This window comes from Lissotriton helveticus, chromosome 9 (assembly GCF_964261635.1).
Source record: "Lissotriton helveticus chromosome 9, aLisHel1.1, whole genome shotgun sequence".
NCBI classification, from domain to species: Eukaryota; Metazoa; Chordata; class Amphibia; order Caudata; family Salamandridae; genus Lissotriton; species Lissotriton helveticus.
This window is the reverse complement of record NC_136070.1, coordinates 245,878,774-245,891,635: the sequence shown is the minus strand read 5'-3', so window position 1 is coordinate 245,891,635 and position 12,862 is coordinate 245,878,774. Positions and strand designations below refer to the sequence as shown.

The 12,862-nt window shown below is 48.1% G+C and overlaps 1 protein-coding gene across 1 annotated transcript in view; it reads right to left on the bottom strand.

The window, feature by feature from the left end:
• Window positions 1–12,862, bottom strand: part of GCH1 (GTP cyclohydrolase 1) — a 219,160-nt gene that overhangs the window by 38,208 nt on the left and 168,090 nt on the right. The window contains exon 3 of the mRNA XM_078659837.1: window positions 606–661. Within this exon, the coding sequence (XP_078515963.1) occupies window positions 606–661 (56 nt within the window). The remainder of the gene's footprint in view (window positions 1–605; window positions 662–12,862) is intronic.

Below are 12,862 nucleotides of genomic sequence, written 5' to 3'. Positions count from 1 at the left end.
GCGACAGCAGATCAAGGCCTAACGCCAAACTACTTGAGAAAGTCTGGTGCAGAATTATGGAGCTAGAATTACGCACTCAAACCTGTAGGGGACTCACAGTAGACCCTGACACTAAGATGGAGCGACCAATAAAAAAATATAATCCTGGCACCCGGGAGTGGTAGACTGACCTAGCACAAAGTGAGTACACAGATGGTGGAGCGCGACTGTAGCCCACATCTGTTTTCAAAACAATAAAACAGGGGAATGAGATATTATCTCTAACCCAAGTGTAGCACTGAAGCACACGTGGGGGAACATGGACGATTACATCTGAATAAATGTATTATCAGATTTTTTTATCTATGCTTTAGAAAATTACGGAACACATAGATTCAGTTCTTCGTACACTATAAATCGTACTATGGATATCTTATGAGCAAAAACAAATATTCATTTAATAATATAATAAAAGATAAGCAAATAATATTTGTTGCATAGCTTAAATAATTTTTTCCCACCCTAAAAATGTTTATCAAGTACTATAGCCGCTACTATCAAAAGATTATGCCAATTTCCAAATGAAACCAAATTTATAATGTGTAACATTCACTTGCACTGCTTACCTCGCAAGCTTGCTGAGGCCAAGGACTTGCTTGTTTGGGAGGTAGCCTATATGTACCTAAAGGAAATATAAATACATTTGTTAATGCCTATATTTTTCAAAACATGCTTTTTTTCTTTTAATGATAACAGTTTACGGTTTCATTAGGTTTACAACTGTATCGGATTCGAATGTGGGCATATGATTTTGAGTCTCATTTTCACGGTATTGCAGAGTTACGGCTAATGGTGAAGTTCTTTCTGTACCCATAGCAGACGTACTAAGGGAAATTGGTATTTCCAGTCAATGTACCTTAGGGCCAGATGTTGCATTCCAATTTGCAAACAATGGATGTACAACTTGCACATCAGCTCTTAGCAAATCAGAATGCAATTTGCGATGCAACCTACCTACCAGACTCCCAGTGATTGGCTGCCAGGGCAGGGATGGAAGTCGGCAAAGCACAGCAGACCCCCCCTTCCTACATTTGCTTTCTTCCAAAACAGAAGTGGGGCACTTCCATTGGAGCAGAGAAGCGTCACCCCACTTAAATCACCCAAAGCACCAGAGATGAAAAATAAAATGGTAATTCATTACCATTTTATTTTTATTTCCCTGTCCTGAGCAACACGTCAGAACGGGGCGGGATGCTGCTGAGTGACAGCGGCAGGGAGGTGGGTGGGCTGTCAAATGCACTGTTTAAAGTGTGCATGTGTTTTTGGCGGGCGGTCTTGCAACGGCCAATAACAGATGCGCACTTTAAACATATCTAACCCGGTTGTCTGGGTTAGAGCAAGTGCAGGCCTCCATATCGCTGTGGAGCGATGAGTGAGACCCCTCCCTCCAATCAAGGTGCTGCTCTCATGGTTTGAGAGCAGCGCTAGGATTGGTCAAGGGAGTTTCCTGGTGGCCGGGCTGCAGAGGAAGAAAGAAGAGGAAGGCAGAGGTCCAGCGCATCTCGGTAAGTGTTTAATTTTTTTTCATGGGCACTTGTCTATTATTATGGTTCTCACATACCTCCCGAACGAAAGTCACTAGCAAATTTTATGACCTGGGTTTGAATCTGGCCAAGAGAGAACTCACCATGCATTGGAAATCGACCATGGGCCTGATTTTTTTGAGATGGAGGGTGGCTATGCTTCGCTGGGCACAAGCTGAGGGGGTGCTCCGATTGCAGCAAGCCCGGCGATTAGATAATGAGAGATCCCTAGAAACAGCTAGGGCTTGGGTGGCTCTGGTAACAACACTCCAAACCCCGGCAGAGGGTTCAAGTGAAAGTGAGGGGGACAGGGATTGAGGACACACTGCCAAGTGCACTTTCACGTCGAAGGGAAGAGTTCACCGTGGGTTTGTCTGGAGATGTTGCCCCCTTTGCATTCCCTACAAAAGAAGATTTGTGAGTTCGGGAGGGTACTCCTGTAGGAAAGGTTTCTTAAGTTGGATTTTGGGCGCACTGACAGAGGGTGGGATGTGGGGGAGGAGGGAGATTTAAGTTTACCCTGGCGAGCTCCAATGTCAGTTACCATTATACGATATATTGCTGTGCTACATTACTACGATATTCTGCATGTTGCTTACCATGTTTTTCAAATAACAATAAAATGTATTTACAAAAAAAAAGTGTTTCATTTTTTTTTTTATTAGCGCTTGCTCACACGTGTCGGCCTAATCCGCTCTCCCACCACTGCAAAACAGAAAAAAGTTCTTTCAAAATCTGTCTGTGTCCATCAAAGGTCTAGTGCTGCTTTACAAAAGAGGTTTCAGAAACCAGCTCCCTTCACTCCACGATTTTGTGAATCGCAGGGTTTGTAACTGCAAAGGTGCGTTACACATCTTCCCCACAAAGTAATAATGAATATAGTGGTACTTTTGGTTTAATTAAATATATCTGTTACATTTCTATATTTAAAAGGGTTATCATTCCCTCTGTACCCCTTGCTCTATGACTACTCCCCTGCATCCAATAGACCACCCATTTAAGCATCCCTGGCAGGAACACGGAGACATGAACCACAGAACTGGGGGGCTTTTTTTTCTAGGAAATACATTGTCATATTTACTGGCTGCGTTTACATGCACTTAGTAAAACATGTGACTTTCTTTGTTACCACGAATTACAAAACATTAGAAAAACATGTCATTTTCAAATGTTTTCTCCTTTATATCCCTGCTTAAGGCTGGGACTCTAGAGGGATCAGAGGAGGCCAGTGTGAACGAAATCACACCTCCCAGAGCTCTGTGCCTTCTGAAGAGTATTGTTTATTTCAGAAAAACGAGCCTTTCTTGGTGATATGAAGCAACACGAACTGGGACCTGCTTCTAATTACCCAATGCAACAACGACAACCGCAGTCACCAAAACACTTCAGATCCATAAAAATCCCATAAGAAACGGGAATTAACCCATGCCTATGACTGCTATTGCTGCCCATACACAAGCGCCTTGTCTTTTTTATCCATGGTATATCTGCTCTTCATCTTTGTCAAGATTGGAGTTAGGGACGATGCAAGGAGTTTTGCCACCCAAGGCCAACTAACGTTTTGCTGCCCCTTGCAATCATTCACTAGCAATAGGGCCGTTTTTGATGCTCATAGGGCATAGACGTTTTAAGTCATGGGCAAAGTGGGCTCTGGTCCACGAACCTAGCCCAATAGGGAGACCTAATCGATATGGCTCTGTTCTCTAAACAGTCTTACCCTCATAACCTTGAATGATTCTTAAACATAGATTTCTTAGATACCATTTTCCTTTAATGTATTTTTAATACAAGTGATGTGTGGGAATCTATTACAGACATTTTGCAGACACATGTTGTTTGTTTTTCAACACCATGAAACATCTATAACAAGTTTAATTTACATCAAAACATGACCTCACATATGAGGAATGGTAGTGGGGCACAGATATTATTTGCAGTAATATTAGTGAGCTGCTCCTATATTACAATATGGAAAACAAACATCACGTCACGTTTGGCCCAGGACCCCCAAAATCCTTAAAATGTCCCTGTTTTAGGGGCAATCTGGCACCCCTCCAAGCGGTTGCAGAGAGATGTTGCAAAAACCGACACCAGAGCATCTACTTTTGTTGTAGCGCATATAATTAGATTTGGAACGGATCTTTTTTTTAATTAACTTTATTTTACTGATTTTAAAGCAGGCAAAATTACAGTGAGAGATATACACAATTGCCGAGACATCTCCCAGCTGGCACATTCGTTGCTATAAACGTCTAAACAAAGCTTGCACGGTCGAGACCCCTGCTAACAACTGCAAGAGAAGAAAAAGAAATGTCCGGCCGACGGCCTTAAGTCCATATCAGACGATAAGGAGCAATGTGCAAAGCAAATCCTCAGCTATTCCCGCCTGAAAGGACCCCTGTTAACAGCTTTAAGTCGAGATTAAGGAAGGAAATTGTCCAGTATGCGGTGCACTGAGTGAGATCGTTCCCTGGCTTGGGAAGGACTACGATGTTGGCCTCGAGCATATCTGCGGGGATTGATCCCGGACCGTGAAAGGAGTTAAACAGGCGCGTTAGAACCGGGGCTAAGGAGTGGCAAAAAGTTTTATAAAAACCGGCGGAGAAGCCATTCGGGCCCGGCGATTTCAGCGATTTGAGGAGAGTGCACCAATCACTTCTTCCACCCTAATGGGGGCATCGAGCGCCGCCACACCCTATGCGTTAAGAGCTGTGACCGCTGCTTGACGAAGATAATCCTCCCCTGCACTGTCAATTGTAGGGTCCCTACTATATAATGAGGCACAGAAATCCCGTAGGGCGTCAGCAATCTGATCGCCGCCTTCAACTCGTTCCCCAGACGAGGTGTGTAGGGCCATGATTCTGGAACGTTCAGACCGCGCTCGGAGCTTGCTCGCAAGGAGCTTCCCTGTCTTATCGCCCCCTATATAATAAGAGTGTTTGAGATGAAGGGCGGCATATTCCGCTCTATCCAAGTCTAGGCTTGCAAGTTGCGCTCTAGCTGCTTTGAGTTGCTGCCACATTCGCGGAGCCCCCGTCCTGCTGTGCACTCGCTCGAACTCCAACACTTTAGCTGCTAACTCTTCGCTTTTCTCCTTGTGTGCTCTATTACCTGCTTCAGAGATAGATATTAATTCATCCCTCACTACCGCCTTAAGGGCTCCCCATAATGCCATCAAAGGTGTGTCAGCAGAGTCATTGGATGTTAAGTATTCGGTGATGCACTTCTGCACCTGTTGGCAGATATCTGTTTGTTGTAATAGAGATTCCCGTAGTCTCCACTATCCCCCTCGGTCTACCTATGGATCGCATGTCAAGAGTCAACGTTACGGCTTCATAATCGGACAGTGCTGCAGGAACTATGTCTACCGTTTGGACCAGGCCATTAAGTTCGGAGGACCCTATAAAATGATCTAGGCGAGCGTAGGTATGATGTACATGGGAATAGAATGAGTATTGCGTGCTGTGGGGGTGAGCCGCTCTCCAGATATCTATCAGCCCTCTATTATGAAGCCATTCTTTCCCCGCACTCGAAATCGCCCCAGTGACACCATATCTGTGGCCGGACCTGTCTTTCCCTGAGTCCATAACTAAGTTAAGATCCCCGCCTATTAAGATCTGTCTATCATGATAGCGAAGGTCTTCTGACAGGGAATCTGTAAGGAAAGGCTCTTGACCAGAGTTAGGAGCGTACAGGGATCCTATGACGACAGGGGTATTGCCCACCCACAACCTGTACGCCAGCAGCCTCCCCCTTATCTCTGCTATTTTATCCCCAACCCTGCCCTGAAAGTGCCTTGCTAGTAGTATGGCCACTCCCCTTTTTTTATCTGGCATAGAGGAATAAAATTAATGGGGAAAGGCCCGGGTTTAATTCTGTGCCAGTCCTTAGGTAGCAAATGTGTCTCCTGCAGTAAGCAGATCGAGGCCCCCGAGTTCTCAAGGTAGCTCAGAATTGCGCGCCTCTTGATGGGGTTGTTCAGTCCCTTCACGTTAAGAGTTAAGACTTGTGTCATGGGTGCAGACATAGGGGAAACCTAGGCGCGTACCCTCAAAGTGTCAAGGGGCTAAGAACAGAAGGCATCTGCTCAGACCTCCGTGTTGTATGAGCTCCCAGTCGAACACTGACCCTACTTTACATCCTCCCCAAGAGTTGCTCACCGGTTCCTCCCACCCTCGACCTGACACCTCCGCCGATTACCTTCCCCCCACCCCACCACCCTAACCCCAACCAAACAATCCCAATTACCCAACATTGTCCACCATCTACAGCCTGAGCCGCAAACAATCGGCAGGAAGAAAGTAAGACGGTCATGGTACAAGGACGCCTGGGGCTTCCCGCCCGCCGCCCCCGCCCCCAGTTAGCTAGAAGCTGGTATGTTTGCAGTCCCCAGTGTAAGATCAAAGAGAGTCCGGTGTCGTGGTGTGACAGCTGCCAAAGCCGAAACCCATTCTGCGGTCATCGTGGCTCGATCCGGTTTCGCACCCAAGTTAGGCGAGCGACGTCTCCCAACTTTCTGCCATTCGTCCCTCGACGATTGCTGCAAAGGCTTCGGAGGGGAGTAGGACTGCGTTGTGCGAGACCTAGTAACTCACACATCTCCCGAAGGGAGTGGAGTTGATGTAGCTGGCCTTTCCATTTAAAAAGTATGCGAAAGGGATGGCCCCAAGAATATGGCACCCTGTTGGTTATGAGGAAGGTGTCACCTCTTTAAAGGCTTTATGCTTCTGGAGGGTGATGGAGGCCAAGTCCTGATAGAGAGCAATGGCATGTCCCTGGTAGGTGGTTGGTTGATTTGAACGGACTTCTCTCAGAATACATTCTTTGAGGGGGAAACCCGGCCGGAAGGCCAAGATGTCAGGTGGGGGAGTCAGGGCTCTCCTCCCCAGACCCACCCTGTGGGCGGGGTCGATGCAAATCTCAAAGTTCTGGTCCACCCCTAAAATTTCCCTGAAAAGGCCCTGGAGGTAACCGGTGACATCCTTTCCCTCAGCCTGCAATGGGACGCCCCTCACTCGGATATTATTCCTTCGGGATCTATTTTCGAGGTACTCCGCGTGAGTTTGCAAGTGAACTTGTTGGTCCTTGAGGTGGAGGATTTCTTGTTCCAGTTGCTCTATTTCCTCGGATTTAGATTGGTCCTAGGTCTCTATGACGGCCACTCGTTCACCCAACGCGTCCACATCCCAGCGTATTTCTCGCACCTCCCCTCCCGGAGAGTATTAAAAAGAGTATCCAGGAACGACCGGGTAATGGGCGCTTCTCCTTCTGCATGACCAGTGGGTGGACGCGATGCTGGGGATGTGGGATGGCCTTTATCTCCCGAAGCTGACCCCTTTGTAAGCATGTCTTTCAATGTGCGGTCCCCTTTTTTCCTCATGAAAGCCATGCCAATGATGATGCCGCAGGGCACACCGTTGGGAAGTGGGCTTTGGTCGTGTCGGCAACCTCGAGCGTGAAAGAGCCGGTGCAGTCTTCCAAACCCTAGTGCGAGGGATAGGGCGGGAGTGGGCCTCCGGTGAACCCTGTGTGAGGAGCGGCACCAGCGCAGCGAGGAAGCAATAAAGTAAGCTGAACGAGCAAGTAGCTGCCGCTTGTTATAAGAGTGCCCGGAATACAGGGGTCATGATGCTCACCTAACGTCCTCATCGGGGTTAGGCGCTTCAGGTGCAGTGTGTAGACTCAGGGCCCAATGCTGTGCAAGCTGCTAAGCCTCGCCCTCCAAATTCGCACACCCAGAGCAGCCCCACTTCAGCCGAGTTCGCTCTTCGCTGGAAAAGGGTCCCCTTTCTTCTAGGCACAGGACCCCCACCACATGGGAGACAGTACCAACAGAGCTGGCATGAAAACACAGTCAAAATTGCTACATAGTAGGGTCAGAAGAGCGCCCGCAGCGAGCCACTACTAGATGTCGCCAGGTCTGTAAATTAGACAGGCATTCGCAACTTATGAGAGTATGTGAGGGAGCGCAGAGGTCGCAGCGCCTGGGTACTGCTCTCGCCAACGCTGGTCACATCAGGTGCCACGCATGCTGTCCGGGCCCAGTGCTGCACAGGCCAGGCCCCAGAGCCTCGCCCTCGAGTCTTGCGTCTCCAGCTCAGCCCCACACAGTCCCGGCGCGCCCTGTACTGGGAGTGGGTTCCCCTCCAGGAACGAGGCACTCACCGCGTGAGGGACGGTGTCAGCAGGGGGGCCGGCGCCGAGTCACAGTTAGCAGGGCAGTATAGCAGTGTCCAAGAGGTGCCCGCTGGAGGCCCCTTCACAACGATCTCCCGGGCTCCACCGAGCGTAGGGGCAGAGCGCGGCAGACTCTCCGCGCCGATTAAGTCGGCTGCGTAGCAGCCTTGTGGCTCCCTCAGGAGATGGCGCGGGGGCCGCGGTGCAACCATGAAGGGTCCGGCTCACCCCGGCCGCCAAGATCGCCGCGGTGCTCACCGTCCTTGCTGGCGGTATTCTTGCTTGCCCCAGGCCTGGTGAGCGTCCCCGGAAGCAACTGCTGCCAGGCCGTAAGAGGGCCTCGCGCTCGATTTTCGCGCTCCCGGGCCGCCACCCGGGTTGCGCAGATCGGTGGAGCAGGGCTCGCAGCAGTCAGGACCACGGCCACTCCGCACTCACAGTCGGGTCTCAGCAGCGATCGGCAGCAGGCGGCGCCCTCCCCCGGCCACACAGCCTCCCCGGCCCGGCGGCACCTTCAAACGTTCACTGCCAGGGCGCCATATTGGTGGAGCTCGTAGGCGCCGGCCAGGTCAGTCGGGGAGTAATTCTGGGGGTAAATGGCTCAACTGACCCCTCCTTCTTGGTGCACCTGGATCCCCTCGCACAGCGCTGTACTTTTCAACGCACTGCAGGGGACTGTTTGCCAAGAAAAACCAAGGGCGAAGGGCCGCGGCGAGGAGCCTCAGTATTCCACGTCCAGTCAGGTCGAAATCTTGGCCAAGCCTCCTGGAATGGATTTTTGACAAAGGTGGAAACAGTAGAGAAGCTCTGTGTAGCTGTGAAGGCCATTTGAGGAAAGAATAGACAGCCATGTCAATTGCTAAATAACATCCATTTTGCATCATTTCATCCCTGAAATGGCGCCCACGTTGAGTGCTCAACGCAGAAAATGACACAAGTGTCTTACCCATAATTTCTAATCACTAAATTCAGTGAAATATACCTTTTTTAATGAATGTTAAGCTCATGCGTGTTCAAAAGTCTTATAGGGGTAATAACAGGGCTCGAGTCGGGGTACCACGCGGGTGGACGGCGTCCCCCACTTATTTTACCGGAGGGACGTCGCCGTCCCCCCTGCCAAACAGCTGGACTTCATGCTTTGGCCTCTCTGGGACGAGGAGCTCGGCACCTTTCGTGACGTCACTTCCTGTGGTGACGTCACTTCCGGTGACAATGTCCCCCCACTTCTTTTTTTACGACTTGTGCCCTGGGTAATGATAATGAGACAATGTCAGGAGCCTGGGGGTGCGCAGGATTTTCTGCATCTCTCGCATATTCGCTTTCTCTCCGTGGGGCCATATGTATCAAGCCAAATTGAATTCGCAAACGCAATTTGGACTAATGGTATGCATCGAGCAAATCTGCTTGAAAAATAAGGAATCGCAAAATAGCGATTCCTTATCTTGCGATTGCATTTAAGGAATCACAACTTTTGCGATTCCTTAAATGCAATGTAAGAAGCCAAAAAAATTAGCAAATTGGCCTTAAAGAATCGCAAATTACCACCAACTTCTAGTTGGTGGTAATTACCACCAACTAGAAGTGGTGTAAATTACCACCAACTTCTAGTTGGTGGTAAGTTACGAATTCCTTCCTAAATGCATTGTAACGCAGAACGCGTCTCACAAGGGGACGAAGCGGAGTGGTGGCAGCTCACTGATACCGTTTCATCACCTCATTCCCTGCAGGACTCGCAAGACCCTTGGCAAAACTGCACGGACGATAATACAAGCGGCGCCTTTAACTGGACACGAGAAGCTGAGGAAGGCCCAACCCTCCATGACGTCAACTGTGCCGGATTGGTGAAAAGTACGGAACTTCCACAGCCGGCGTGTGACATCACGAAAGGAGAAGAGTCGAGAGAAGGACGGTGTTACCGAAGAGGAGAAGAAGACGAAGCAAGTCGAGAAGCAGACGAGCCAGGAGGCCAACGATACCGAGCTGCGCCCTGCCACACTCCTGAGGGAGGAGTGTGGCTGCGACAGGTACGGGAAAAGCTCTCGAGCTGGGTAGGGAGGAGGAGGGAGGTCCCGCGATAGAGCAGGGTACGCCCTCCTAGTATCCTTCCCGTTTTCCCTGTCCCTTATGATTTCCCTACCTCCCTTCACGGCTGTCCCCACGAGTTCCTCACTGGTCGCTTGGTCGCTTTAGCTAAGCACACTTCACCGGTGTCCCTGCACTCCCCTGGTTCCCCTCGGGTGTATAACAGAACGAGGACGTTACATTAAAACGGTCCTGTTGTTTTTCTGTCTCCTACGGTTGCCACGAGTGGAAGCTTCCGCTGTCATCCAGAAGTCCCAAAGTCATCCAGTCACAGAAGAAGGGAATACGAGCAGAGCCACCACGGACCCCGCAGAATTCGCTAAAGAAAGACTGACGTTTCGTAAAAAAAAACTGTACATGAAAATAAAACCCTCATTACCGAAACGGCGTCTCCAGCCTCTTCCTGACTCCCCAGTCACCCCTTCACATGCATATTTTTACAATTTTCTAAGTGCCATGTGACGCACATACATGCCCTTAGGGCATGTATGTGCGCCACATCTGCACCCATGCCGATTTCAGAGGTGCAACAGGGTGTCCTTTGGACACCCCTGCACCCTTGAAAATATTCACAATTTGCGATTAGCAAATTGCGATTAGCAAATTTCCCCTTCATTCCTATGGGCCTCCTGGCCCATAGAAATGAATGGGAAATTATTCCTTAATTGCGATTAGCAATTTGCTAATCGCAATTAAGGAATTTTCAGAAATCACTAAAAAGAAGCTGATTTCTACATACGTACCATTTTGCGATTTCTAAATAGCGATTCCTTAAAAATCGCTATTTAGGAATCGCAAAACGGAATGTTGATACATATGGCCCCATGTGCTGGGCTCACCTCCCACCCTGTGGTGCTGTTATCCGTGGGCTTGCTGTTCTCCAGTCGTTTAGCGCAGAGACCGAGCATGTCCTTAGCACCTGCTGTACGGCTGTTGGCTTTCCCAGTATAACAACATAGTTTGTCGTTAACTCTGTTTATTTATTTTCAGAGGTTACGCAGCGGTGCCCTCTAGTGGGCACTGGCAGCACTGCAGCTTCTTGTTCATGCCCGCAGCAACTTCGATCGGGAGCTGTCTCCTCGGGTGGGCAGGGTTCTCAGGGGAGCGCTTCAGCGCTGGTGCGAGGCTTCGCAATTCGCAGCGATCTCAGGGGAAGTTGCTGCTCCCCTGAGATTTTTGTGAGATTTCGGTCTTCCAATCTCTAAGTAAAATGCGGCGTCACGCTAGCAGGGACCATCCTTGCCTCCTATAGCGAGGGAAGAACAGATATTTAATTCTAGGTTGTTATTGATTCCATGTTTTCTAGTAAATCTGAAGAAAGGAATTATTCCCTTGAGATTGATAAAACATAAAGCTAAAATATACTCTCACAAGTTCACAGAACAATCAAAAACTGTTACAATTGCACTAATATATAGGTTATAACATATTTATTATACATCAAAAATAAAAACAAATGATAACATATCTACACTTAATATGATTCCCTAATCAAATGATTAAAAAACAGACTAATAACAACATAGTCAATTATGACCTGCATAATTGAAACGACAGACAGAAGTTGTAAAACATAAGAATTAGTAAAATACAGTTAGTACATTAGGAGCTCACAAATATTTACATCTATGTTTTACCACTGTTAATTCTTTATATAGACATAGATGATGGAGACTTAAATTGTACTATAGTGAAGAGCGTCGATCTGAACAATCCTCTCTCTCCTTGCTGCATAGCCCTCGCCAGGCTGGAAAAATCTTTCAAAAGCGACTGGCCTGGATCCCCGGCATAGATCCCAGACCTCTAAACCAAGTTATGTCTTCTTTTTGAGCTGCCTCACTCTTTTTATGCAGAAACACTCCTCTAGGCTCTATCTTCCCTGATAATACTATGAACATAGAATCTACTCTTACAGCATGAGCTATAACTAAGCTGCCTTTCTCCAAAATGGACATTTACTGTATAAACCTAGAGACTGAATGTGTTCAACAAGTTCTTTCACTCTCATAATCAGAGAGCCTGTGTCATCATGCAGTGCAGGGAAGGCCCAGCAGGTGTCTTGCACTGTGGAAACAGAACAGAAAACTTTACCTCCCTGAGCTCTGCCGGATGGAATGCCAGCGTGTCTCTCAAATGCCCTCGTTTACGGTACACTTCTCCTCTAACCAACTTCCCTCTAGAGAAACATGTAGACAGGGTGATGGATAATCTTCCTGTGGTGGTGATGATGTTCATCTTTTCTCTTCTCAGCTATCTCTGCCTCCAGAGCTTCAGCCATTGAATTATCTTCAATACCCTGAACCTCTGCACTGTGGCAGTCTATGCTTGGCTGGATAACATTGTGAGGCAAAGAGGAAGACTTCTGGGTCTCTCCTGCCTCTGGACTTCTCTTCAACAAAGTCCTCCTCCTCCAGATGACGTTGCTGCTGATGTCCTTCCACTAAACTCCAACTACAAACTACAACCAGGGAGGAAAGGAACATATAAACTCAAAGAGCCCATGTGACCTCCTCAAACTAAGCGTCACTACATTGGCAGGCCGCCAAGCAAAACAGAAATAGGAAACCTCTTACATACCCTCTCTCCATTTGTCAGTGTCACTCCTTTACTTTTGCATTCATCGTCTTATTTTTTTGAAATCTCACTCTGTATTGCCTTACAAATGTCTCCTGTCATTCCAGAGAATAACATGTGCTACTCATCTCATCACAGATATCCAAAACTTTTATTTGAGCATTCAGAAAGGTCCAACCTGACACCCTATCACTCCAGCATCAGAATTCCAAAGACATGGAAACAGAAGTCGTGGACCCCCGGTCACTTCTGAACTAGCCGAATTGGCGTTGAAATAGAAAGCCTGAATTGCCCACAAGTAGTGCCTCATATATCGTTGTCTCTCCTTCCACGAGCAAACCTCGTAAAGTCCAACCCACAGACTTCAACTACCCTTTCCAAACGCTGCACTAGAAAAAAGACATATCGTATTTGAAAAATCCTTGCAAACAATAGCAAACTGAGTCCCGCGCTTGACTGAACATTTA